General features: G+C 40.4%; 1 protein-coding gene across 1 annotated transcript; it reads left to right on the top strand.

Moving 5' to 3' along the window:
- Positions 1-27,440, top strand: mtus2b (microtubule associated tumor suppressor candidate 2b). The gene is given in 16 exon segments (XM_042487211.1): positions 1-106; positions 3,226-3,310; positions 5,124-7,174; positions 8,224-8,395; positions 9,089-9,304; positions 15,213-15,359; positions 18,292-18,390; positions 19,466-19,662; positions 25,159-25,225; positions 25,597-25,797; positions 25,953-26,108; positions 26,189-26,262; positions 26,354-26,452; positions 26,565-26,684; positions 26,890-26,990; positions 27,233-27,440. Coding segments are annotated over 14 exon segments (3,684 nt in total). The 5' UTR covers positions 1-106; positions 3,226-3,310; positions 5,124-5,347.
- Positions 27,441-27,505: the final 65 nt, after the last annotated feature.

Below are 27,505 nucleotides of genomic sequence, written 5' to 3' on the forward strand. Positions count from 1 at the left end.
GCAGACTGTCTCCTCCTCATCACGGCTCAAGGCTGGAGGTGTCCCCACTGCTCCCTCTTGTCTTCACTGTCGAGCTCTTTTCCGGCGGATTAGCTGAATCTAAACGGTAAGGAGAACCGTTTCACACCGGGCATGGCGGGTGTTTTATGTCTCTCTCGCTTTCAATCTCAATCTCAAATCAGCTTCAGTGATAATTGGATTTGACACCGCTGCATCTGCTGGAGAGACTGCGGATGATCCTGTTGGTGGTGTTTGTGTAAGGTCGTTATGTTCAAGTCATTTCCTGATTGTCTGCAGGTGTGTAAGGTAGCTATTGCACACACTCAGGATGAAAAAGGTAACCTCGCCATAAGTGGGTTCACCTCAGTGTGTGTGTGTGTGTGTGTGTGTGTGTGTGTGTGTGTGTGTGTGTGTGTGGGTGGGGGGTCAGACCCTGGAAAATGTGTTCTTTCACCTCCATGTCATGTTTGTTTGTCAGTGTTTGCCCCAAAACCAACAAAGCGTCCTTGTTCCCTCGTGTTTTCGTGTTTGTGGATCATGTGTGTAGATGCACTTTATTTTTAGAAACTAAAATGAGGAACAAGGTGACATGAGCTAAATGAACATCAGAAATAGTGAAGTGGCAAAATCTGCTGCTGTAGTACGAGTGACCATGGCTTTCCAAAAGGCCTGGTTTTTCTTCCATTATGTAAGATGTGACAGTGAAGCCCTGAGGAGCGCTGAGGCCTCAGCCAGCTATCAGTGGTTAGTCTGATTCAACATGAGGGTTGTTGATACAACATATATGTGCATTTACTCAGAAAGAATTTACGCTTGCATGACAAACATTTTTATGGCATGTATGCTTCTTTTGCACCTGATGTGCCTTTGCTTGCAGGCTGTAGAGGCACACACTTATGCTGCTGTTTCAGTGTGTTCAAGTCACTACATCAGAAGACCTCATATGAGCTTTGGCTGCTTACACAAAGAAGTCAGAGTCACTGGAGCATTAAAACTGGAGGGAGACTGGTGCCTCAATTTTCATCCATCCTCAATATTTTATGAGGATTCCAGATTAAGCATCAAGTGAAGCTTGGTGGACAAATTAAGGCCTTTCTGTGCTCTGCTTCAGATATACAGTAGGTCGGCTGAAACTGAGGGAGCTTGTGTTTCACTGAGAAAAATAAGTGGTTTGAGCACACACTCACACAAAGATGCACATTTTCAACAATGTACAGATTTCAAAAGAGTCTCGATGAAGGTCTCGCCATCATGCTGCATATCAGGAGGCAGGTGGTGGCGGGGTGAGTTGCTGAACTATGGGGGGATGGGGAAACATGCTCAGGGAAGCATGTTGTTGGTACGAGCATAAATTTCCTCAATCTCCAGAGTGCCATGAGGCGTCGCGGCAGGAACATTATCAGCTCTTGCAGGCATTAGAGTTCAATAAGCAGCTAATGTCATTTAAAGGGGAGAAAAAGGGGATGAAAGTAACAGGCCAACGCGGGAATGAGCCTCACACATTGTATGTGCAATGATAGTATGTGCTGTGTGGGTTGAAATGAGAGATTTGGTGGAAAAGTCACAAATCTCACTTCAGTTACTCAGGGCACTTGCACCGCACTTTTTTAGTAAGTAAGAGCAGCTTCTTGCCTGCCTGGAGTGTGACGCTCAGCTCTCCAGAGATTTGTGAGGAGAAAGAGGTTGAAATGAATTAAAAAGTTTAATTATCTTTGTGAGGCTTTTATTTCATGCAGCATGGGAGACCGTGGAGCAGAAAATTATTAAATCAGCAGTGAGAACAATGTAAGTTTTACTCAGAAAAAGTAGATCAGGTAGAAGAAAAAATATTTTTGTATGCATTTTGAGAGGTAACATCTCAGTTTATCTTCTTTTGGTGTGTATGTCAAATTATTTAGATTGATTGCTATCATATAGTTGGGCTTTCTGCCTTCCAGTTGTTTATTGTATCTTTGATATTTTTATACTTTATACTCTTGAAGTTTGAAACCAAACAAACTAGAGAGCCATTGTCTGATAAGTGTATCATACTGTACAGTACTGTTGTGTGTACGTGTGTCTGCAGTCCATTGATTCAGAGTTGGAAATCAATTTATGGGATGGAGAAGCAATCATGGCTGCAGCAGAAACAATCTTGTTATTAGATTGCAGCTTCTCTCTTGATACAAGACTTCATTTAGCCAATTTGTCATGTCTCGTCAGCCCACATGCTATATGTAAGATTGTTAATCAGAGCTTTATCGCTTGTTTGATTACCCAGAGGGAGTTTGTGGCTTTATGTGGTTAAATAGCAGCACAGTAACAGTACAGTACAGTACTGTGAGAGACCTGACAGGGAGGAAGGGGAGAGGCAGGTGTAAGGAAATCTGATTCACTAGTCTCCTCTCTGCAGTGCAGGTGCTGAGACAGCATTCAGTGTTGTGTGTTAGTGTGTGCTTTAAACAGCACATTGCTGTCTTTGGACCCTCTTTGCATTTTCCTTAAAAGTGTACAAAACATAGTGTGTGTGTTGCCCCTCTATGTTCTAAACATACAGGAAACTCAGTTATAACACAACAGTTTTATTCTCACAAGAAGGGAAATGAGATGCTACTTCCTGCTGTGTGAATGGATTTATTAGGATGTAAATGGGAGGCAAAGAGATGAGGTGGAGCAGTCATCAGTCAGGTTTCATGCTAATCAGCTGATGAGTCTAACAAAGACAAACAAACAGAGAATCACCAGTTTAGCTCTGTTTTTGCCCCCTGAGTTGTTTTAAACAGATGTTTGTTTTGTACTTCCATTTTCAGTCCCGATGATCCCTTTTTAGCGACAAGCACTACTGCATACTTATAATAAAATATCTATGTTTTTATGAGTTAAAATGGAAGGTAGGCACAAAACTATTTTAATAAATTCTGAATACTTATGTAGAAAAAATAATCAGATCAAGTGACAACATACATATATATATATATTTAACCTTTTGAGAGTCATTTAAAGCTCTCTGAACTGTATAACAGTCCATTTGGGGAATGGGTCAAGTTTATAGTTTATCACAGTCTGCTGTGTCTTGATGCTTTCAGACTTTTGGGGAGACTGGACAAAGTGTCTGTTAAGACTCAGTTAAGTTGCTTTCAGTAGTTAGTCTGTCTTTGTTTTCAGGTGTTCGTCTTATTGTTAAGATGATTGTATTTAGTTGGGTTTTGGGTTTCAGTTCACTGTGGTTATTTTCTCCTCCTGCAGCTCAGTTTCTCCTCAGCCAGTCAGCTTGCTCCCTGTTCTTCTGCCTCATCACTTTATTCCCCTCAACTTTTATCTCCACCTGCAGGTAAGATTTGTGATGTCCTGGTTTTCAGGTCAGTCTTTGTTGGATCCTTGATTTGTTCATGTGATGTTTAATTACTGTTTCCATGGAATAAGGTGTGATCCTGTTAAGTTCCTGTTACCTTCCATCATCTGCTCCACATTACATGACAATGGTTCAAATCAGGGACCTTAAATTTCTGAACAAGTGAACACAACTGCTAATAATCACTGGGTTGTTACAGGTCTAGTGAAGCAGCAATGCTGTGGTATCATGTGCTTTCAAACCTTTTATTCTTTTTGATGGGCTTAAAGTCTGAGTTCCCTTATTATGATCTCAGCAGGGCAAGTCAGTCCTTAATGGTGCCAAGATACCTTTTCCACACTTGGAGTTTTACATTAGTATCATTTTGTGTTTTTTCTTGACTCCTGATGCACAGAGATCACTTAATTTTGGGCTACTATGCTTTCTGTCTGCAAATACAGGCAGTAAGATCTCCGAAAAGCACCATCAGAGATCAAGGAATGCCTGCCACAAATACTCTTACATGTAAACACTATAAATGTGAACCCATTCAAAGCTAATGTAAGCGCAAATAGCTTAACCGCCACCTGTTCTCTCCACAGCGCAGCATGCTGTCATTACGCCACAACCACACAGCCCCTATGCAGGAATAACAAAAAGATGCCTTCTTTTCATGTCAAAAAGTGACATGTTGTTGTATCAGTTGGCTCTTGAGTATATGTTCTGGTACTGGTAACATTTCATGTTTTTCCAGCAGTGAAGGGAACAATAAGCAGTGAATGCTATGGAGGGAAAATGCTCGAGATGATGGAAAATTACAGTTGCAGCAGAATGTAAATGATCTTGTTATAACTGAGTTGCTTCCATCCTGAGACTAATAAGGAGAGAATCTTGGAAACAACACTGAAAGGCTGGTTAGGCAGAAGCATTAAACTATCTTACTAACAGACTACTCTGTGTAGTCTGTTAGTAAGAGACAGAGGTAGAGACAGTTGTGTCTGCATACAAATAATCTATAAATATCATCCATGTATAGTCATTTTGTTGGCTATAAAACCAAGACTTTTATAGTATAGATAAATCAAACACTTATGCTCATCTATGTTCCGTCTTATGCAAGCCAAATCTCAGCAATGATAATTAGTTCAACGTCTTGTTAGAATCAATGCAGTATATATAATGGGAGCGTAAGATTATAAATGGACTTTGTTTTTGACCTCACAGGGTAATGGTGTCTTGTTTTCAGTCTTTCTGCTTCTTTGGTTCTCTTGATAAATGATGTTGCTCTTTAAAGCCTGCCTTTATAGTGGCTTTCAGTCAGTGAAGAAAATATTTTTAGCAAATAGGTTTGTCCTAGTTTTAGGTTTTGCAACTATACATTAATGGATGGCTCCTGAAACTGGATCAGACAGAATCACATTCTGTCACACAGATCTGAGAACACCATGTTACATTGTCCCCAGTGATCTGATACTCCACAGAGTATATTGTTTTACTAGTTAAGTAAAGAATTTAGTTACATTGTATGAAATGCACTTCAAAAGAGGCAGGAAGCAATTAGAATTTATTTTCCAAATAGAATTTCCTTTTTTAAAAAATCAGCTTCATGAGCTTGCCTAATGAAAAAAGCACAACTGAAGAGGATAATGATTCTGTGTATTCCACAGAAGTGCTGCTAAAAAACTCTGTCCCCCCCAGAACAATAGATCATTCAAGGCTCTGAATACATGTTTTACAAGATTTTACACCTGTTAAACTCCTTCTTATTCTGTCATTTCTTATTTATTGATCTTTTTTCTTTTTTTTAATACAGAATAAGGACCCCAGATGTCATGAAGCTCAATCTTCCAAATTAAACATGATAATCAACATTCTAAATACTGGCATACTGGGAAGAAATGTGAAAATCAATTTTAGGCTCCTGATGTGCCAGTAAGACATTTTTATGGGAAGACAGACTTTTTCCTGATTGATGCCATGGATGATTGATTTTGGAAGTGCTCTTGAGGGTGCTGTAAACACAGAGCTGTTTCCAAAATGAGCGAACAAGGAGAGCCCTTCGGTGAGGGGGAGTTAAGGAATAACAACCAGCAGGGAGGTGTGCCGACTGATGGTGACGCCAATGCCAATGAAATCCGAACAGAGGATGGTGGGATGATGGGGGATACCGGCACTCTGTCTGGGCTGATGACTGAAACAGCAGAGCAGGACAAAGTCATCATCTGGGGGACAGACTCGCAGTGTGACGATCCCGAGCTGGCTGAGTTTGAGATGCTGGAGTGTCAGGAGCTGGAGGCCTACCTGGTTGAGGACGGAGAGGACTTTGTCGGCCTTGCGGATCGGAAGGAGCTTCAAGAACAGCCGTCATCATGCAGGAAAGCTACAGTGACGGATAATAAGAGCAGGGAAGAGAGAAAGTGTAATCTGCATGGCGCCAGTGAGCAGGAGTCCATTGCTTCTCATGTCTCTGAGAGCAGAGAGGCTTCCAGGACTGAGCTAAGCTCAGAAACCGATGTCTTTGTGACCTGTCTGTCCACCATTTCAAGCATGGACACTACTATAGACACTGCTGGCAGGACCCAGACAACAGACTCCTGGTACGTCCCCTCTGGTCCTTACTCAAGCATCTCAGAAGACTTGACTCTGGTTTCCCAGACTGGCAACACTGTCGCTGAGAGAGGCAAGGCCTCTCAAAAAGCCGATCGTTCTTCCCTGTCCTCTAGAAAAAGCACAGTAAGCAGGAAAGACGTTGACATGAATTTGAACTCAACAGTTCTCTCAGAGGATGTGGTATCACAGGGACAAGTGAGCAATGGAGTTTTTAAGGATGTCATTGATGAGCACAGGAAGAACAATAACGAGAGAAATAAGGCAGGGACCACCATTTCAGAGGGAGACTGTGATCGAAAGAGAAGTACAGAGCACAAAGGAGTAACCACTACAGACACATCACATGAAGAAAGCAGCACTAAAATGGATAAAAGCACACAAGCGGATGAGGCCCCCATTGCCAACTGCAGCCCACTCAAAACAGGTACAAAGGGGACTCAGTCATCAGTTGAATCCAAAGCCATAAAGAAACAAGGATCATTTGATAACTCATTGAAAAAACAAAACTCTTTTGACAAGGGTTTTAAAAAGCAGCCATCATTTGACAACACTTTAAAGAAGCAGCTCTCCTTTGATAACACCTTAAAAAACCAAGGCTCTTTTGAGAACGTCACCTCCAGCTCTTCAAGTCTGGAAAGGAGGAAGCCATGGGGAAGCCCCAGCCGACCAGCGACTCCTACTTCCCCTAAAATAACCTCCTCTTCCCCCAAGAAACGTCCTCCTGGTTCTCCAGCCAAGGTCCAGAGCATCAGGGCACTGAGCTTAGAGCGCAGCGACTCCCCTCAGAGGGGTTTAAGTCAAACAGTCAGAACACCAGCTAAGACAAACTTGAGCAGTTGCATCCCCAAACCTGTTGGGTCTCAGCAGAAAGAGCTGGAACCCAGGAGGTCCTCTCCACCCCAGAAGCCTAAAAATGTCCGCCCAAAAATCATCACCTACGTTCGAAAGAATCCTCAAGCAAAACCACAAGTGACAGATGCCCCAATGGAAACCACCACACTACCGCTGGCTTCTTACTGCAGCCCACCAGCTCATAAAGATTCAAAGGCTGGTCCTCAACCTAAATCCACGCCGGTCCTATGTTCCTCCAACCTGCTGTTTGACAAATATCGACAGGAGATGCAGAAGGCAGGGTACTATCCTTCTGGCATGGCTGCGACTGGGGGGAAACCACCAGGCAGCACCAACCCTCAAAGGCTGAGCGGGAAGTCGGGCAGTTTTCATGAGGATACACCTGAGAAATATCTCCAAGAGGTGAGAAATTACTACTACTTTAATTTGATATACTCAGATAACAAAACTTCATGCCATAAAGCTAAAGAAGTCCAAAATATTTTACCCACTTCTTGCAAGGAGAGGAAGTGGAAAGGGTCTCAAAATCTGTGCCTGATACTATGATAGGTGGCTCTTTGACCTTTTTTTAAATTCACAGTGAAAATAAATTGATTTACAATGGGATATTTTTGTACTTCAAATGCAAAATAGGTTGTCAGAGTGTTTTTTAAAAAAAGTTGGAGCGGATCCCCGGCACAGTTGGGAATGAACTTTTTGGTCAACTTGCCACTGTGACTGGTGAATTCCAATATCTAACAGCCACTTAGCAGATAAGCATTGTTTTTTTGGCTGGTGGGTAAAGCAAATCAGTGGCTTTTGGCTGGTGCTAATTTCTAACCATGAATCCCCGGACCCTGACGGAGATCTGTGCTGAGCCTCAATTGTCCTCGTATACTTGAAATGCCCCTGCATATACACTTGACCTGTGCAGGGCTACTGTGACTAGATTTGTCCTTTGACAAAGATGAGTGAAGATAGCAAACCTAAAAAAGGTTGAAAAAGGCAGTTACTTTCTTATATATATGCATAAATACCATAAATGTTAAGCATTAATAGGCAGCCTGTCATTTTGCAAAAGTGGCCCTTGGGGAAAGCAGGTTGAGTATCCCTAATCTAAGCTAACAAGAATGCTAACTTTGAAAGAGACAAGAACAAGTCACTTCATATTGCTTTTATCCATTTTAAATCTTCTTTCAGGGGCTAAAGGGCTAATAATAATGTGGCCATATTTCCTGGGATGCAGCACTTGTCTTTTAGGGTGAAAGTCTATTTGCTGTTGCAGCCAGACTTTCTGATTTAATTTGTATATCAGTACATTATATCACAATGCCTAATGTTGTTACAGGTGAAATTATCCAGTTTATAAATGCACTCTATAACAAAACTAAGGTATATCATCTTATTGTCTGTCAGTTGAAATATTTATTGCAATGACAGTGATTGACTGAAACTGTAATGTTCCTCACCAGCATGTTTCCCAAGAGGGAGGTAGTGTCTACCGCTCACCCAGAGCTCTGAGGCCTCAGCTGGGGTTAGGGGCTGTAACTAGGCAGCCTGCAGCCAAGACAAGAGTTCAGCACACAGGTCAAAGGTCAGCCCTGGCCCCAGGCCAGTCTGCTCAAGGCTACCAGGACCCTACAGGTGAGATGCGGGTATAATTGGTTCAAAGTGAAAATGTACATATGTATGCATGTTTTTTTTTCCAGTGGAATTAAGTATAATAGAAGCATATTTATGATGCTGCACTCTTGAATGCTTATGTTGCAGAACACAGACTGGTTTTAAACCATTCAGAGCATTGTTGAAAAATAATTTTATGAGAGCTTCCTCATCTCTCTGCATACTTTGCTATTCTGTACACATCCCATCCTCCTCATGTCGAGTGCAGAGAAGTTATCTTCTTTAGCTCACTGAATGATTTACCCCATTTTTTTTCTTCTGTGTCATGCTTTATGGATGAGGCTCGGCTTTGGGCACCTAAACTCTTTGAAGTGCAAAACATTTGATAGCAATGCAACTCACAGAGCCTACCAAGCTGCACTCCAAATTTTTACCTGCACCCATTATAAGTCATAAGTTAGTCAGCTCGCATGTATGGTGCCCTCCTATTTATGTACAATTTCATAAATGAATCATCCTTGGTGCATGTAATTACTGAAAGTGACATGAATACTTTCTTTAATCATCAGAGCATGATGATGTGACCTGATTAGTAGTGTATTGCCTGCAGATTTCCACCAAATGAATCTTGCCATTATCAGTATGAATAATTATCTTAGTTTTAGATTCACCCACTGTTTCTGTACTATTGTATATTTTCCCATGTGCCAACAGGAGAGTACAAGAGGTCGGGAGAAAGAGGTCCAGAAACCACCCCCAAGAGTGTCCTGCTCAAACCAGGCCAGTCCGGTCTCCGTCCTCCAGGCTTCTCCGCCCTGCCAGCTGCCCGTCTGGCCGCCTTTGGCTTCGTCCGGAGCTCCAGTGTTTCGTCTGTGTCCAGCAACCAGTCTAATGAGAGCAGTCACAGTGATCCCTGCCGACCCTCTCCCAGTGAGTCCTGTTCTCTGCAGATATTTCAAATAAAATAGACTTATACAGTTTTTACTACTCTGGATGAAAAATGTGACAGACCCACACAAAAATCTTTAAGCGCTCTGTCTGATGTGTCTGGCTTGTATTCCACATTTATGTCTTGCCACATCTACATCTGCTTGTCAGTTCACCAGTAGTTGAGGCTGCCCCAGCTATCCTCAGTTTCTATAGTAACAGCTGCTCACTTCCTTTCATTTTCTACTCATTTATCATAAGTAGGTGCTGAAAGCTGCTGCAGCACATAGGTTTGGATGAAGAAATCTTTAAGTCACACTCCTCCCTCTGCTGTCTCCCCTCAGCGCGCACACTGCAGCATTTTATCTGGATCAGATCCTGGTGCTTAGTTGGAAGCTTCCTGCAGCCTTCATTTAGAGAAATCAATGCTGGTAAAATTCACTTGACAAGCTGGTTATTTCAGCGTGAAATAGACATATAAGAAGTGTGTCAGAAAAAGCTGACACAGTGCCAGTTTATTACAGCATTTTCTGAATATAGGCAGAGTATACTGTATGTGTTGTGCTCCAACAGGGAGCCACTGCAGTTTCATTTGTTGATTGTGCTGACTCACTCAAACCACTGTATGAATAAATGCTTAGACGCACTGTGAAGAAATCAGTTTTTCCCTCCTGCGTTTTTAAATTCATCCTTTGATCTTGTTTGACCGAGTTTAACAGTTACAACTATAACAGCTCTGCTGAATCTCTTCTTTGGTAGTTTTTATCAGAAATATTATCAATACAAAATCTGATAAAATGTATTCATATCACCCAGAAACAGACATGTACAGATAAGCTTATGATTGGTCTGCTGCACAGGCAAAAGTGTTTCTGGCATCTGTATTTACTGTGCTGATGGGCTGATATGATGATGGCTTAATGCCATCCTCACTAAAGTTTCACCGCATTTGTTCCAGTCTTAGAAACAGCTAACTGCTCAGCACTTTTACTTTCTTATTTTGACCCGCTGGATTCAGATGCTTTCTGATGCAAAAGGGGTCCTCAGACTGGGGAAAAAAAGGAAACAGCTGTTGTCTCATGCAGGGTGCCCCTCCTGCTTCAACCGTAGAAACTGCTTCACATGTCAGCAGCAGTGTCTTCTTCACTATTTATAATCTCTGAAATGAAAAGGTGGTGCCGGTGCCTGCAGTATGTATCGAAAAGAGCAAGTCAGGGTGTGATATGACGGGATAATCTGTGAAGCTGTTTTTACCCCAACACCTTCAACCGGCCTCTTTCATGCCTGTGGATCTCCTCCTCAAACTCTCGCTAGACTCAAGTCAGATAATGGTCTTTCCGCTTCCCACCTAAAGGGCTCCGATGTACACTTTATTGGGTTATTTTGTACCATTTTTAACAATGATTCTTCAGAAAACAACCACAGCTCAAGATGGCAACCTACAGTCATGTAAGTATGGCCCAATCTGTCTTTTATTTCTTTAATTTTCCTTGAAAAAAATATTGTGAATTAATCATTTTTAAAATTTTAATGGATCCAAAATTAATGTGTTATTTATTTCTGAATAAGATTTCTGACATTTGCTCTCTGCTTCTAACAAGGCTTGTAAGCCAGTAGTGTAAGAGTGTTGATATTATGTGGTTTCTCTGTGTCGTGAGCAATCAATAGTCATGCCCTGCAATTCATTGTTCTCAAAACTTGGGGAAAAAACATCCTCTGACATGGAGAAGTGCAGTGAAACAGTCAGTAAAGTTGGATTTCCAAGTTGAAAAACTCAAGATCCTCTGTGCCTGAAGCCACAACATCATGATGGCACACACAGTGATCCATAAGCAGAATTACCTTTTCACTAATTTTTACTTTTCGTTTTTTATGGAGTGTTTTTGTGTTGTGAATCATGCTGTTATTACATTGTAGCTGCTATTTCCATTCAGCTGATTTGTGCTTTATAGAAGTCTTTGTGAACATGCATATCTCCGACTCCGTCTATGCAGACAAATGCAAACAACAGCTGTTGACTACTGGCTGTAGTGATTCATGCGATTACACTTGGCATACAAAGCATATAGACAAGCAAGACAGTTTACTCATTTTATACTCTGTTTCTCTTAGCTAATGATGCTGTGGTAACTGATGTAGGTTCTCTGTATATGCTTGCGAAACTCATAAACTTGCCATAAAAACATCAGCAGGCGACCATGGTTTCCCAAGCAGATGCTCTGGGATGGATTTAGTTTGAAGTTGGTAGTTCTGACTCTCGACTTCTGAATGATAGACTTTCGACTTGGTATGGAGCATTCAGGCAACAGCATTTTGGTGATATAAATGCAATGGGAGGAGGGAGGGGTGTGTAACTTCTAGCAAATGTTATCAAATGTACCTTTAAATTTGTGAATAAATTCCAAAATTGCTGTGTCCCTTTCAGCTGCCTTGGTGAATAGATGGGTGTCTGCAGATAATAAAACGCTTGGGAGCAGCTCAGACAGCGTATACATGACTGGCAGCTTGCATGGCAGTGTTTCCCTCCAGGCTGCTGGCTCAGACAGCGCTGCTCTATTAGTATGCCACTGTATGCGTCCAATACAGCCACATTCACCAGGGATGCACTTCAGAAAAAACATTGTGACTAGGTATGAGTGCATCCTTTAATATTGAACATCAGAACGCTGCTGACATGCTGTATCAAATTCATGTGTCCAGTTAGCTCAGTGGGAGTCTGTTATGAGCACACAGTATGCTCACGTGTGCGTTGTACTATGTGCTACTTAGATGGCAAGATGCAAGAGTTACGTTCTGTTTGCTTGGAGCTTGTTTGTCAGTTGTACTCAAAGTGGCTAGATGTGTAAGTAAGCCTTAAGGCATTTTGAAAGATGCTATGTAATGGTGTTCAAACAATTTGATTTACAGAAAATGAATAACTGAATCCGTTTATCAAGCAAAAATGCCAAACTTTTATTGTAACTTGTTTCTCAGATTCAAGGATTTGATGCTGTTCTCTCAATGGAATTGAAATTACTCTTTGTACGGCTCTTTGGGTCATGCTTTGTGATTGGGCTAATGAACTTTGACGTGATTAATCTGTAAAGCACTTTGGGTTGCCTTTGAGTATGAAATGTGCTATACATATAAATCTGCCTTGCCTTCTCTCTTTTCAATAATAATTAAGTGCATTTATTTAAATTTTGAACTGTTGATCAGACACAGCTAGCTATATGAATTTCACCTTGATTGCTATTTTCTGACATTGTACAGGGAATAGCTATTAGCGGCTAAATACTTAATAATCAAAACTTGCTTTGCATACCACCAGTTCCAAATGAGACTTCACAGCCGTTGAAGCAGCACAAATCTCTGTGGCATGTTATGAATATTAAGTCTCTTTTCCTGTGGATCAGTCCCATCCCTGTCATGTCCTGCAGGAAAAAAGACCACCAGACTGAATGTTCTTCAAAGTCTATACAATCCTCTGGTGACTGAAAGGACCGTTTTGGTATTTAGTCCATCCTCTTAAGAGAAGATCTAATTTAAGAAAATAAAATAAAATTTTGAGGTCTAACAGAGTGGACAAATTTCAGTTTAACTGCCTTTTCACAAAGAGCTGAGAAACCTTACATTTTTCTTCCCAGGCCTGTTTTACAGCTATTTCTTGTCTTAAATGTATCTTGAGAGATTTCCCTTCTAAGTTTTGTCCTACTGCAGTTTTATCTTGCATCACGTTTATTTTGGTCACTTCAGACTGGATGAGGATTGCTTTGATAATTGCTTGAATTAATGTATTTCCTATGATTGCATCACACAGAGAAAATACAATCTAGATAATGTATTTCATTCAATGGATATTTCAAAAATAAACATGACTGTAAGTGTATAGCAAAATGCTTGTATTTAACCTGCCTGTTCTCCCTTGAATGAATCACCAGCTGAGTGGAGTCTGTCTCACTTTCTGCTGGTGTAACATTGATTAGTGGATGCTTACAGCAGGGGATGGATTTGCACATGCAGGTCAGAAACAAGCATTTAGCAGTGTGTGAATCAGCCTCCAACCGTCTCCTTTAGCCAATCCGCTTCTTGGCTCAGGCTTGTTTCAGTAATATGCCTTTGGGAAAAAAGCATCTGCTGTCTCTCCCAGGTGAATCTGTGGCTTTGAGGACAGTTAGTGTGATCCCTCTGGAGGTTTCACAGGCCTTTGAGGCATTTTGACATAAAAAAGGATGTAATGTCTTCTTTCTGATCTGAATTTGTTACGCTGTCTAATGTGGTTTATATTTTACTACTTTTGCTGGGATTTTTAGTTATTTATTCTCACATCACCATACAGATATTTTAATTCAAGATCAAAAACCTGTCCTATCCTGTTTGAGAATGCTGAGGCACCTGAAGCTATAGCATGTGTCAGCACTGTTATTGATTAGGAGCTAAATATTTCATGATGAGTAATTGGAGCTATCTGGGTTTTACTTGAATGTTGAACTGTCCTTACAGTGCTGGAATTATCCTGATGGAATTTTATAAAGAAAACAATGTGTAAAAACCATGAGGATGTTCCTGTTTCTGTGGTGGGGGTGTTTGTTCTTGGTGATGTTTTCCTGTTGGACTACTCTGAGATACAGCCTCAGTTTGTTGATGAATCAAAGCCTTTCATGTGCAAAGAGAGCTAGAGGCATAACAACAGCTGGTATGAATAATTAATTATTATATAATAATTAATTATAATTATGTTTTCAATTTTTTGTTTTTTTTTGCTAGTCTTAGTGAATTTTTGCTCCCTTAGAAAGACCTACTCTCCAAGGAAAGATGTCATCTGCTGATACTTGACCCTAAAAATACAAAAGACATGCAACATGGTTATTCTTGCTGACCTATGAAGAATCCCTAGATGCTTTATAGGTCAGTGAGAGGTGATTTACAGCACGGTCAGTAGCAGGAACAAAATATACCTTGCTTTAAGAGATTTACAGTGATGCACTTTAAATGTACAAATGATAAAAAATGGTAATACAGTGACTAATTAAAGCCTCATCGCCCCCATCCAATATCCCCCCTTTCTCATACTTTTTCCCCAAACCAAATTAAAGTTTTGATCACTAGAAACAAGTTCCAGTGTGAAAAATGCAATATGAAGAGCACAGTATACCAAGATACATGCATATTTATTTTTTTAGTGTATTGTCAGGTACAGTTTAAGAGAATCAAATATCTTTTGAGTTTTTGCAACCCATAATGCCTAGTGCCTTGGGATACAAAGCTGAAAATTTCTAACCCTCTGAAACTTGAGCAAATTGATTTGATTTTTTTCTAAAATGTGAGAAGACAATGAGCAACTTAACAAATGAGGCCCAAAAATTGGCAAGACATTTGTAAAAATTTACAAGAAAATTTCCAAAAAATAAGCAAAGAAAATAAAAATGACAAACAAAACAAAAACAAAAAAAAGAAAATGACCCCCCAAAAACTGCAGATAATCGAATAAAAAGTGATTTTTTTTTAATGCAACATAATTTAAAAACCTAATCATAATAATTTTAAATATAGTGTCCTGGACATGTTTCCCTATTTAAAAAATAAAAAACAAGTAACGATTTTCAAGGCATTATCTTGTTACCTTTAACTAATTTTTTGCAATTAGTGGGACATGTTTTGTGAAGTTGCTCATTGTGTTTTCCCGTGTTTTAGAAATAAATCAAACCAATTAGCACAGGTTCAGAGAGTTAAATAGCTTTTGAAAGACATCTGAAACCAGCACACGAAAACCAATGTTGATCCAGTCTTCAAATGGTGAAAGCAGATGCCTGGGTTGTGTCCATTCATTCTCATTCCTGTTCAGTCACAGGGCTCATACACCCCTGTAAATATTATCCTTTAAAATTTTGAGACAATCACCACTATGTTTTATGTCCCTCCTGCTCTGCAGATCTCAGCAGTGGCAGTGATGACACACCTCTCCTCAAAGCCACAGCACCCCCCAGTGAGGCCTCCCACGCTCATAGCCGGCCTCAGCCTCCCAACGCCCCCAGCCTCCAGCGCCGTAGTTTGCCACCACAGCGCTCCTCCCCGCTCGGTACGTAGCCTGTGGAAACATTAATCGTTTTTTATGTGCATGTAGCGTTGGGGTTATCTCCAGAGATGACAACATCTACCACCACCAGATCAAGGTCACTCTGTCCTTTGTTCACATGACTCCTGGGGCTGTATATGAGAGCAGGTGCTAGCAGGATGAATACATGTACATTTACATTACGAAACATGACCTGTAGACCCCATTTTTCATGTTTGTATTCATTCCTCAGTTGAATCTCTCAGCCATGTAATGACAAAACTGTTTCACCTTCAGTTTGTAATTGACAGAAATGACTGTTTTGAGTTGCATAATGGAGTAGGGAGACATTAACCCAGCAGAGTAGTTATCACATTCACGCGTTAGTGTCTTGTGTGTAACTGCACCTGAATTCTGTATGAGGCTCTTTAGAAATATCCTTGTACTCCATCCAAAATTAAACTGACCATAAAGTCAGGCGTTATGTTTTTCAGTACCTAACCTGCTTTAGGATGAGATGTTCAGGCTTATAAACATTTTCTGTATGTTTAAATGATGTCAGTGTTCCCCAAATCCTTCCCCAAACTATGCATATTTGCATGTTTTAGCTCTCTCCCTGCACCGACACAGCTGATTCAAATCATCAGCTCCTTAAGAACTCCTGAAGCTGCTTGAAAACAAACTATGTTGCAGCAGGTAGAAGCAAAACCATGCAGAACAAGTGGTCCTCGAGGAGTGGTTTGGCAAACTCTGGTTCGGTTGATATTTCACGTTTCTCACCTTAGTGTTAAATGTAAATTGTCCTAAAATATAAGGAATAAAGGGCTACTTGAATGGGACTCTCCTTGTAAAACTGTGAGATTCTGACCATAAGGCAAAAGTGAACACCAATATTTTAATCACAAGAAAGTAGGTTAGCTGAATAGTGCTACTTCACATATGTAGATATCAAAAACAGATGTTCCTTGATATATATGATGAAGAAAGGAGGGAGAGCTTAGACTTGTGATTTGCTTTGTCAAAAAGTTGTAACCAAAAAATACCAAGGGACATTGTTTTGCAAAAGTTAAAAAGCCTTTAATAAATGGGCTTAGCGCCTACGCGTTTAACTCAAAGTCTTCATCAGGGCCTGTAAAAACAAGTGGCAGCTCACAGATATGTCAAGTGTCTGGCAGTCAGAGGAGCACTGGATAATTGTCACAGGTGCAACCAATGAAGAATGTGAGTTTGCACACTCAGGTCAACTATAACAAAAATCACCAATGTGTTTTAAGAACAGCAAATTAATCACAAACAATCAACAACATACGATTTTAGGTCTTTCACTGTTTTTGCTCCTTTTTTGTGCTTGAAATGAAAAATGATGACCATCACTGTTACACTCAGCAGGATCTAATTTTATATTTTAAGAAAAATGAATACAGAATGAAAAATAATTCACCTAAAAACTGAGTTTGCTGTAATGTATCTTAACTGTTGCTCAGCATTGCATCACAGCAGCGATACAGTATCCCTCTCTGCTTATGTTGGGAGTCTTTGTTGTTAGTTGGTGCATTTTATGGCCTGTAAGCATTTTACAGTGAATATGGAGTATCAACTCCATCCAGTGGTCACAGAGTGTATCACTGTGTGAGCCTCAAGCAGCCTCAGCTTCCTGCTGCAGAACCTGTGTGAACAAGTCGAGCAGCAGTTCCTGCCAGTGGTCACTGACTGAACTACACTGAACCTCATTTTAATGTTATCTCACTTCAATGCTACTTGCCTATGTTAGTTTTGAACTTTTCACTTTTTCCTAGATTTTTACAATTTAGCATTTTTAAAGAATATTCCCAAGTAAAAGTCAGATTATTCTGTTGTATCAATACATTGTTGTTTTTTTTTTTTTCTCGTAATATCACATTTATCATCTCATATCATCTTTACCTGTGACCACTTGGGGGGTTCCCACCCCCAGATAGGAAACATAGGCTTTACACAAATGCTGAGTTGAAATGATTAACAGCACAAATGATTAACAGCAGTACACCAATGACCTTCTAGTACTCTTGTATGTAAATTATAAGCTTGGAGGGAGTATTAAGATCTGTCACCTAAGAAAAATCTCAACACAGATGTTTCTGTGTCTGTCCTGGGTTCTTTAAATGCTCTGATGTGAAGCCAAAAAAAATTTTCCACTGCAAAGCTAGCTCACTAAACCGTCCTCCATTACAAATATATGTCATCCATTCAAAATTATACTTCAAGAAAGGTTCTGAAGAATAATCAGCAAAAAGTACCTAAATCATCAAAACTATCAATTATACAGCAAAGACCATGTAAGAGTGTTGTATGTATTACTGGATTGTTTTTACTGCTGCGTTAATGTTTAAGCAGTATCATGCACTTTATGCCATACAGTTTAGATTGTCACTTTTAATGCGATTTGTCCTCTGTATAAATTATGTTGTTTTTTTTCTGTCTTCTTTTCTTTCTCTTCCTATTTCTTTTACCTGTTACCTGCCAAGGGACTACAGATGTAAATTAGCAGTCATGCTAACTCTGGCTTATTTACATTTGTATTTTGCACTGATGTTCATTAATATGCTATGTCCCTTTTAAATAAGTAAATAAATAAAATACTGTTACAGGTAAATGAGAATGCCATTTTATCTACGTTGCAGGGTTTAATCCATAGGAAATGATCATAATTTATAAATAACAGCCTGCAAAATAGCTTGTTACCATAACTGTCAAATAAAATAAAATAAAAAATAAATTGGAATTGTCATCTGAAAGGCTGTGCAGCAGAAATATAAAATAGCATAAAATGGAAATAATTGAGTGAGATAGGCTTGCCATGTACTAACGTGTGATGTATTTATGAAAACGATGTTGATGAGAGAAAACAAAATGTGTATTAATTTTGTTTCATATGTTTGAATTATAAAACATATGAACATGTATCTTTGATTCACAGCCTCTAGGAGAGAGATGCAGAAGGACACAGAGGCTGCGGTGCCACCAAAGTCCTCTCCTAAAAGATTTGCAGTGGTTTCGCCCAAGCCCCAGTCCCCTGGTGAGTCTTAAAAAACATGTGTGTGTGTGTGTGTGTGTGTGTGTGTGTGTGTGTATGTGTGTGTGTGTGTGCGCGCGCAAACACATACTGTATGCACAGTATATATCTGATATTGTGGGTTTGCTTTGTTTCAAAGTGGTGTGAGAGCAGCAGTCAATAGCACAAAAAACCATCAGTGCCGTCTGTATCTTTAAAATGTACAGTCTCTCTCTCCACACTTCATTACAAGACCCATGGCAGCCTGCTGTTGTCATAGCAACAAGCCACAGGAGTCATAAAGCTGGTATGGCTCCTTCAGTAGCAGTCTTGCTGGGTCAGATTACCACAGCATGTCAGCATTTTGTCCCTCTCTCAGAGAGCAGACAGACAGAATAACAGCTGACTTTTAGTACAGCTGATACAAGTTTCACACAGGATGTGCTTATAATTTTCCAGTATGATATTTAAAGGGGAGAGAGGAAACTACAGCTGATTGGTCTGAGTTGTGAGGAGACTGGAGTAACAGTGAGACCATTTTTCCATGTGGGAGGTCATCAACCACTGCGGTTTCAACCAATCAGCACTTAATTTGTTTGTGTGTGAGAAAGAGGAAACCAACTGCTTATATTATAGTTAATTACAGGCGCAGATAGAATCAAAAACCTGTCCATCCTTACATTGAGTTTTGCTGTTATTTTTCCATTGAGTACACCTTCATTAAGGCAGTCATTTTGTAATCAGTGTTAGTCCAAAACACAAAAATATCCAGTTTGCAGTGATATAAAACAGAGAAAGGCGATAAATCATCAGACTAATGAAGAAACTCATTCATGGATAAAATCTCTGATTAATTTTCTGCCGGTGGATCATCAGTGTTGTCATCACATTAGTCTTCCTGTTGTAATGTTTGTGTTCACTCCTGTGGTTCTCGACTTGCTGGTGCACATTTGTCAGAGGAAATTTATGATTACAGCCAATACATATAATTTAACCATGAATGTCTGTGTCCAGATTTTTCACTTAAAAACATTTTATGATGTCTGTTACAAGTGAAAATATTTTAGTCTAATGTGTTCATCCTTCTGCTCTCTGTTAGTTCGTGGGCGGACAGCAGCAGGTCAAGGTGCTGTTCGGACTGACAGGGCCCAGGAGTTGGACCGGTCCCTGATCCAGCAGCTGCGGAAACGTTGTGAGCAGCAGGACCTACAGCTGCAGAGCCTTCAGGCCCAGTTAAAGAAGGCCTTTCTGTGCCTGGATGTTTTCAGCATCACTACCCAGCACTTCTGTCACAAGGTAGGCCACAGCAGCGCTCTGTTATCTCAGCTGGGTTAACAGGGAAGCAAACTAGGTCTTGCCTCCATTTAAAGTAAAAGTAATTTTTAAAAAAATCTTTTATTTGTGCGTTTGTAGACATAAAATGGTACAAACATAAATATGGAGAGTGACGCATTGACTGTAAATAACATTAACAAATTACAGAGAGAAATAAAGCTTGATAGATTTCCTTTTAAGTTCAAAATCAGCATTGGACAGCTTTTAGCCAAAATCGTAAAGCAGTCACATCCTCTTTTCCCCCCTTCACCTTTAAAGTCTGTTTAAGGAAGCTCTGACGTCCAAGATTTGGGAGGAAGCTTACCAGAAATGATTCCCAGAAACATCCCTTGTCTTTAATTTCTGATAAATTAGCTCATTGATGTCATGAATTTGATCTTTTCTATCATTAAAACATTTGATGATCAGCAAGGATGCCTTTTCAGAACTGCTCGTGGTTGCAGCTGCATAATAGTTAATAGCATGACTAGATAAAGTGAACAATCATCTTGATGGATTGATGGAAGACCATTTCAGATTTTTTTCCAGTTGAAAGAGTGGTTCACTAAATTTTGGAAACAAATTTTAAAACATTTAAATGTTTTATCAAAAAAAATACAAGACGATAATTTATATGTGTGTGTGTGTGTGTGTGTGTGTGTGTGTGTGTGTGTGTGTGTGTGTGTATGCGAGAGAGAGAATGTTTAGGTAGTAGACTAAAACATGCAAAACCAGCAGTGTGGTCTTTGTATATTTTTAGAAATGTCATGTGTAAAGAATCCTGTAATGGTTATTTCATCTTTTGCCCAAATCAAAAGCATTAAATTCTGCTGTTCAACCACTTAGCAGCTAATAAATTCAGGCCTGCTGTTAAAAACTACAAAGGGAAAGCTGTTGCTAGCTTCAGATTGCAACAACAAAGTGCAATGCATCTACTAGCACAAATGACACCTGTAGCACCAGGCTTTTGTTGTCAGCATTACTTTATTCACAGAGGCAGTCACTCGCTTTAAAACCTTATTGTTGTGGCTTTTTGGACATGTTGGGGAGAACTCAGCAGGGTTTGTGTGTAGATCTGATTGTCTGAGGATTGCCAAAAAGGATTGATATGTGCTGTAAATTACTTTTTATACTTTCAAGTGTATATATGGACATGTAATTAAGAGAGTTGTGTGGCATTTTGTGTTGAGTCTACCCAACAACTGCTGAATGGTTGCCTCAATGGGATCTAAACACATTAAATAGATTAATTTCAAATAGTTTGGCTGATGCATCTCATGAGTATTCTCCTGTTGTGTAAGACAATCCCTGTGGTGTCAGAATCACACCCATCCAGCCTCTGATGGTACAGACAGTCTACTCTTACTGTGACTGAGTGTTTTCTGCTTCTCAAACCTGGATTAAGCGTTTGTTACTTGCCCTTTCCTAGTCTTTTGCTTGTGTTGCATGCATTTCCCAGCCCCACCCACAGGTTCTGCTCCACAGTGGGAGATGAGAAATGAGATTAGAGCTGCCTGCCTCGGCTTCGCTGTGCTTTTAGTGAGACTGAATGTCTTATGGTGCCCACTAAGGTCTGATGGGTGGAAGACTTTATAATATGTGTATCTGAGATATAGCTGCAATGGGGGATCAGACTCTCCTAATGACAAAAAGGCAGTGTGAGTGTGATTTTTCAGAACTTGAAAGCCAGCTTTGAATAGCTACTTGCACAGCATGTCATTTTTTACAATATTGGACCATGATTTTGAGAAACATAACATCTAAAGCTGCAATGTGAACATCAGTGCTTCAGTCAGAGCATTCTAGAATACATTATTTGCTATTATCCATGTTAATATAGCTATAGCTATGCAACTATTTTTCCTGAGCTGAGTAACAGAGCAGATAATGGGCCACTTATTGATCATCTCCCTCCCCCATCTCCTCCTGCTTCACTCTTTTTATTTTTTCTCAAAGATGCAAAAGACTGCACGTGTGTGTCTGTGTCTGTGTGTGTGTGTGGCTCGCTGCCTTGCCGTGAATGTGATATGACCGAGGCGTGTAGGTGGGGGGTTTAATAAGGGGAGGGCAGGCAGAGCTGGGCTGGGCTTGGGCTGCCAGTCTTTGTTCCAGCAGGGATAAATGCCGGTCGCAAACCAGGAAACGAGGTGAGGCTTCGGTCTTCCCTTCTCTCCTCCTCTCTCTTCCCTTTGCTTGCTTCCCTCCCCCTCCGTCTCTCTTTCTGTATCTTTCTGGCACTCGCATCTGTTACTGCTGCCTCCCCAGTCGGCTCAGGGATGCTGCTGTCTGCTAGACTAGTATGGGCCATTGCTGCTGTAGGCACCATTTCCTACCTCTGTGCTTTCCGGACCAAACGGTAAAGACAGTATCTTCTGCAGGCAGCAGGCTTGTTTCTGCACCGAGGTTTCCTTTCTATATGTGTGGTTGTGCGCATGTGTGTTTAGTAGGGGGGTCTGAGTGTGTCTGTCTATATAGGCAATGCATTCAATTGTCTCCTGAAGAAAGACCTGGTGGAGAGAATGTAAAGCTGTGCATGATAATGCTGAGTCAAAGCAGGCTTTCCTGTCGCACTGTCCCTCTTTCTTTTCTCAGAGTTTGCAGGGACATTACATAACATGCTATTGCTGCTTGTCTTTCTATTTTACTCAGCACACTTTGTCCTCACTATGTATGTGTGTGTAGTTCTCGGTGATTACATGGCAAGTGTATATGAGAACAGTCATTTAAGATGGGTTTGTCTCTTGTTTACCTGACATTGCTGATTTTTTCATCTACAAGAAATCACGTGTTCAGTTTTCCTCATTAAATGCATGCTGAAGAAGCAGCTTCCTGTATTTTGGAATCTGAATCTCTTCAGAATAAAAAGTCTTTTTAAAAAAACACAAAACAAACAGTTGCACATTTGGAAGATTTTTATGCTCCCACTGAAACTGGACTGATTACATGAGTGCAGACCTTAGAGAGGTTAATTAACTCATTACAGTATCTCCTCTACAATAAGCACCCTTACTATAAAAAGCCATGTTCTTTCTTTTGTTGAAGTTAGAATAGACAGTGCTGAAATGATAAGCCCAGTGACAGAAAGAGATCCAATTCTGATAATCCATTAATTGTTTATGTTGTTATGTATTATATAGGAAAAATGCCAAATATTAGCTTTCTGAGGATTTGATTACTTTACTTGTTTTATATTGTTGTAAGCAGACTATCCTGAGGTTGTTGGGCAGATGAATCGATTGGGATGAGCTTTTTTTGCTATTTTTTTATTGCCACAGATGTATAATTGATCAACATTCAACAGCATACTTGATAATGGAAGCATTCAGGAGCTGCTGCCCTAAAAATGGATGAAGCTGCCTTGGTGAGGGCTGAATATGAGATGGGAAAAATTAGATTGCATGTCACATAACTCCCTGGAGATGTAGGGGGGGGGGGGCGTTTGGGCACGACTGAGGAAATGGTGTGTAGGAGCAGAGGTGGAGCTGAGGAGTCAGAGATGAAAGAAAGAGCTGCTGACCATCCTTCATCCCTCATGAGGTCACAGCAGTCTTTCTGTGATGACCATATGCTCTTAGTAAAACCTCTCAGAAGTGACATCATTACTGCTGAGACTTCTCTTATGTATTTTACCCGCTGCTCTCTGTCCGTCTCTTTCTTTGTGTCCCGTAAGAGCTGCCTTGTGATGTCTTATTTGTCTCTGAGCAACAGCTGTCTTACTGCATGTTTATGATTGTGATCAATAGTCATTTAGCTGTCTGGTGTGTCTTCCTCTGTGAGTGAGAGGCACTCTGAGGGTGTCAAGTCATCATGAGTCCACAGTGGATACCAGAGAAGGCCTGTAAAAATGCTCAAAATGATGACTTTTTCATTCCAAAATCTTTCACAAATATTTTAGTTACCCCTTACAGGCCGCTAAGTATTGACTGCAGCTTAATTTAAGACTCTTTGTTATTGTGATTAATTATTTGTGAGAGCTGGGGAAGGTAGAATTTGAGGGACATTATTTGGCAAAAATCCCATAATAACCTTAGCATATTGTAATACAAATGGTCTGAGAGGACACTAGACTTCTGCACCTCCTCTCAGCTCTGTTTTCAGGTTTTATAAAATCTAACACCTGACAGGAGACTTTCTTTGGCCAAAGACAGGCCATTTCAGGGAGAGGGCATTTCTATTGGCTGTCTTACAAATGAATGTCCTTATGGCAGAAAATCCTGCAGAAAAAGTTGCTATTCTAGCATTACTTGGAAGATGTGCTTATCAAGAAGAGAGTCTAAAAGAGAGTCTTAGAACAAATGCTGCAAGAACATGCGTCATATTGGTGAAGCATTTAAGAGATGGAGAGAAAATAGTGATCATCATTTAGCCTTCTGCTGACCATGCCTGTGCCTTATTTAAATTCCTGTCAATGTAGTTCACGTTAGTTACAACCTCAAACCGTTTGTCATCTCAAAGGACTTTACAGGTCCAAACATTTGAAAACAGTAAAAAAGGACGGTCATTTTCATAGAATTGTCGCTATATAAACAGCATCAGGATCACAGTCACGATCAGGATAATTGTAAGGAATGTATAGCGCCCGTACAGGTATCAGTTATGAAGCGTATGCATATGCCCGTGCCTGTCTGGTGGGAGGGGCTTAGGACAGAGAGGAGAGAGCTGCAGAAGGAGAGCTGACCTTTAGGCAGGTCTGTTGTGCCACATTATAACGTACATGTAGCATTAATTGTCATGTTTATTAGTGAATCATTTTCCTCCGCCTGTATCTTGTTGGTACAACCTGTACAACAGACAATATGAGAAGTTGTGTTATAAATAGAGGGTGCTGGTGTTTGGTTTGGTAAAGACACAAAATGGTTTATGGTTATTGTTAAATACACCATCTGATTGGTTAAAAACCTTCTAAGTGAGCTGCTATAAAGCATACGGGGTATAATTGTGATGGGGCAACATTTTGGGTCAAAGAAACTTCAAATAAAACAAACATGTGTTATGAATATGCTATTTGGTCTGGTATCCTCGAATGCACATGTACCTGCTAAACCAGTTCTCTCTCCTCTTCTTAGTTTATTTAAAGTGAATTTAGGGTTTTCCCTATTAATAGATATTCTCTGGACAAAATATTAGAAACACCTCTCAGTGTGATGCAATACAATTGACAGCTCCAAAAATCTCCATAATGAATTTGAACCAACCTCTTAAGAATCAGTTTAGATAAAACATTATGAGACTACGATTTTGGGCTGTTGTATTAGACTGCATTAGTTTTTGCTTCATGTGACAGTTGAGTGTGTATTGATATTAAAACATATTCTTATTACCATTGTGATATCGGGTCGGTTGTACTCTTTAGCATCTTAAATGAATGCCAAACCTGACACATTCATTTCACTCAAAGGTCTACAGTGATACTGTTGGAGTTTCATATCCGTCTGAAGAGTTCGGAGGTGTTCACTGCTGTGTGTATTTGCATTTCAGAGTGAGAGTGCCATTGTGAAGGAGAGGGAACTGTCCCTGGAGCTCGCCAGAATCAGGGATGAAGTGGGTAAGTGGGATACAGCGTGACAGAAATGGCACCACAGGGAGGAGAGAAAGCAGTGAGTCACTCATTGCTCACTGCATTTCATGTATTATACAGCAAGCTACCACAAGGGACGGTCTGCTGATGGAAGTCTAGATTTAGTCAGATCGAACACCATTTACCAGACAGGACGCTGCAAAATGTCGGTCTGTTATTATTGTTTATAATTAAACTTTAGAATAAACTCTGACTGATTTTTTTTTATTTTTATGAATATTTCACTTGTGTTATTTTGCTAAATAAATTATAATATCCAGACATAACAAGATAGTAATATAGAAATAAAATAATAAAAGTCTAATATTAACAAACTAAAGCTTTATGTTGTGTTCCAGCTTTCAGTGTTGAACACTGGGAGCAACTGCAGCAGGAGAAGGAGGAACTGGAGCGTCGTTTTGAGGCTGAGCTGCAGGGATTGCGGGCTCAGCAGCAGAAGGAGCTGGGACTGCTGGAGGAGCGGCTGAAGGCACAGCACGAGGCAGAGACTGAGAACCTGCAGGCCCAACAGCGAGCCGAGCTAGAGGAGCTACGGGTCTGTGTGTGTGTGTGTGTGTGTGTGTGTGTGTGTGTGTGTGTGTGTGTGTGTGTGTGTGTGTGTGCGTGTGCGTGTGCGTGTGTGTGTGTGAGAGTGCGTGCGTATGTGCGTTTGTTTGTGTTTGTGATAGTTTTGATGAAGACTGGATATAAGGAGATCACCTAAATTACAAAAAAAACACATAATGTCTTATTTACCCTCTCCAGATTGAGGAGATGAGTGAGAACCATGAGGCTTCCTTGATGGAGATAGAGACAGCTCACAATGACACACTGGCCACTCTGCAGGAGGAGCATGCCAGGACGGTGGAGAGTGAGTAACCACATTTATAATGTGTCGCTCTCCTCCACTGATCCACTCTGCTGATGAGATTATGATATTTCTTATGTCAGATCTGAAGATGGCCCATGAACAGCAGACAAAGTCTCTGGAGGAAGAGTTTGAGAAGATCAGACTGTCACTGCAGGTAAACTGTTTTGTAAAAATGTTTATAAAGATAAGTATTAAAATCTATTTTGTAATGATAATTAACACTTAAATATCTGTGTGGTCACCAGGATCAGGTGGACACGCTGACATTTCAGAATCGTAGCCTCAGAGATCGAGCAAAGCGTTTTGAAGAGGCTCTGCGCAAGAGCACAGATGAGCAGATTGTGGTAACTGCTTCATGATAGAGCACAGGGCGACAGCATACAACTTAAAAAAGTAGTGCTGCATTGCTTTTAAAGACTGGTAGTGGTTTTCACATGTGTTATCTCCTGTTGCTAGGATGCTTTGGCACCATACAAACACATTGATGAGGACCTGAAGAGTCTCAAAGAAGTTCTGGAGATGAAGAACCAACAAATTCATCAACAGGAACTGAAGATCTCAGAACTGGAGAAAATAGTAGGCTTCAAATTTCTGCTTTTGTTTTATTTACTTTCGAATTCCAATAACAGCTAACACCTAGGCCTAGCTGACAACAACATCAAATGACAACAAGGAACCTAAGCAACCCAACATTTTATAGGGAGAAATGTCTCCTTTGTCCTTTGTATTGTCATTGTTTGAAGAATTTAATGTGGTGCACCTTTTCTCCTGTGTTTTTGAGCAGGCTGAAAAGAATGTGTACCTGGAGGAGAGACTGCAGGTGTTACAGCAACAAAACGAGGACCTGAAGGAAAGGATAGACAAGAACCTTGCTGTGTCCCGGTGAGATAAGTTTAAATACATACTAGTGCAATTTTTTAAACATATGTTTCTTACTTTTATGCAGTTATAAATTTAAACGTATCACACGATGTACAAACATCTGAACTTCGCCCCAAAGGATATATATGGCAGTGTGAAAACAAATAATAATAATAATAATAATAATATGTATAACCCTTGAGATTAGTTTTCAACAGCTAAGTGTGTTCTTTATGTTTTGACTTGTCCCTCTTCTTTCTCAGGCAACTCTCGGAGGATAATGCCAACCTGCAAGTAAACGTGGAGAAGGAAACCAACGAGAAGAAGCGTCTGAGTCGCACTAATGAGGAGCTGCTGTGGCGTCTTCAGACGGGCGAGCTGAGCCCTCACATGTCCCCCAGCTCCTCCCCCATCCATCGACACACATCTGGACCAGGGTCTCCAGCCCGCCCACACTCCTACCATCAATGACACCCTCAATCGAAGCTCTTGTATCAAATGCTTTCTTTTATCTGCCATTGGAAGCCCTGATTTGT

The sequence above is a fragment of the Plectropomus leopardus genome, chromosome 5 (assembly GCF_008729295.1).
Source record: "Plectropomus leopardus isolate mb chromosome 5, YSFRI_Pleo_2.0, whole genome shotgun sequence".
NCBI classification, from domain to species: Eukaryota; Metazoa; Chordata; class Actinopteri; order Perciformes; family Serranidae; genus Plectropomus; species Plectropomus leopardus.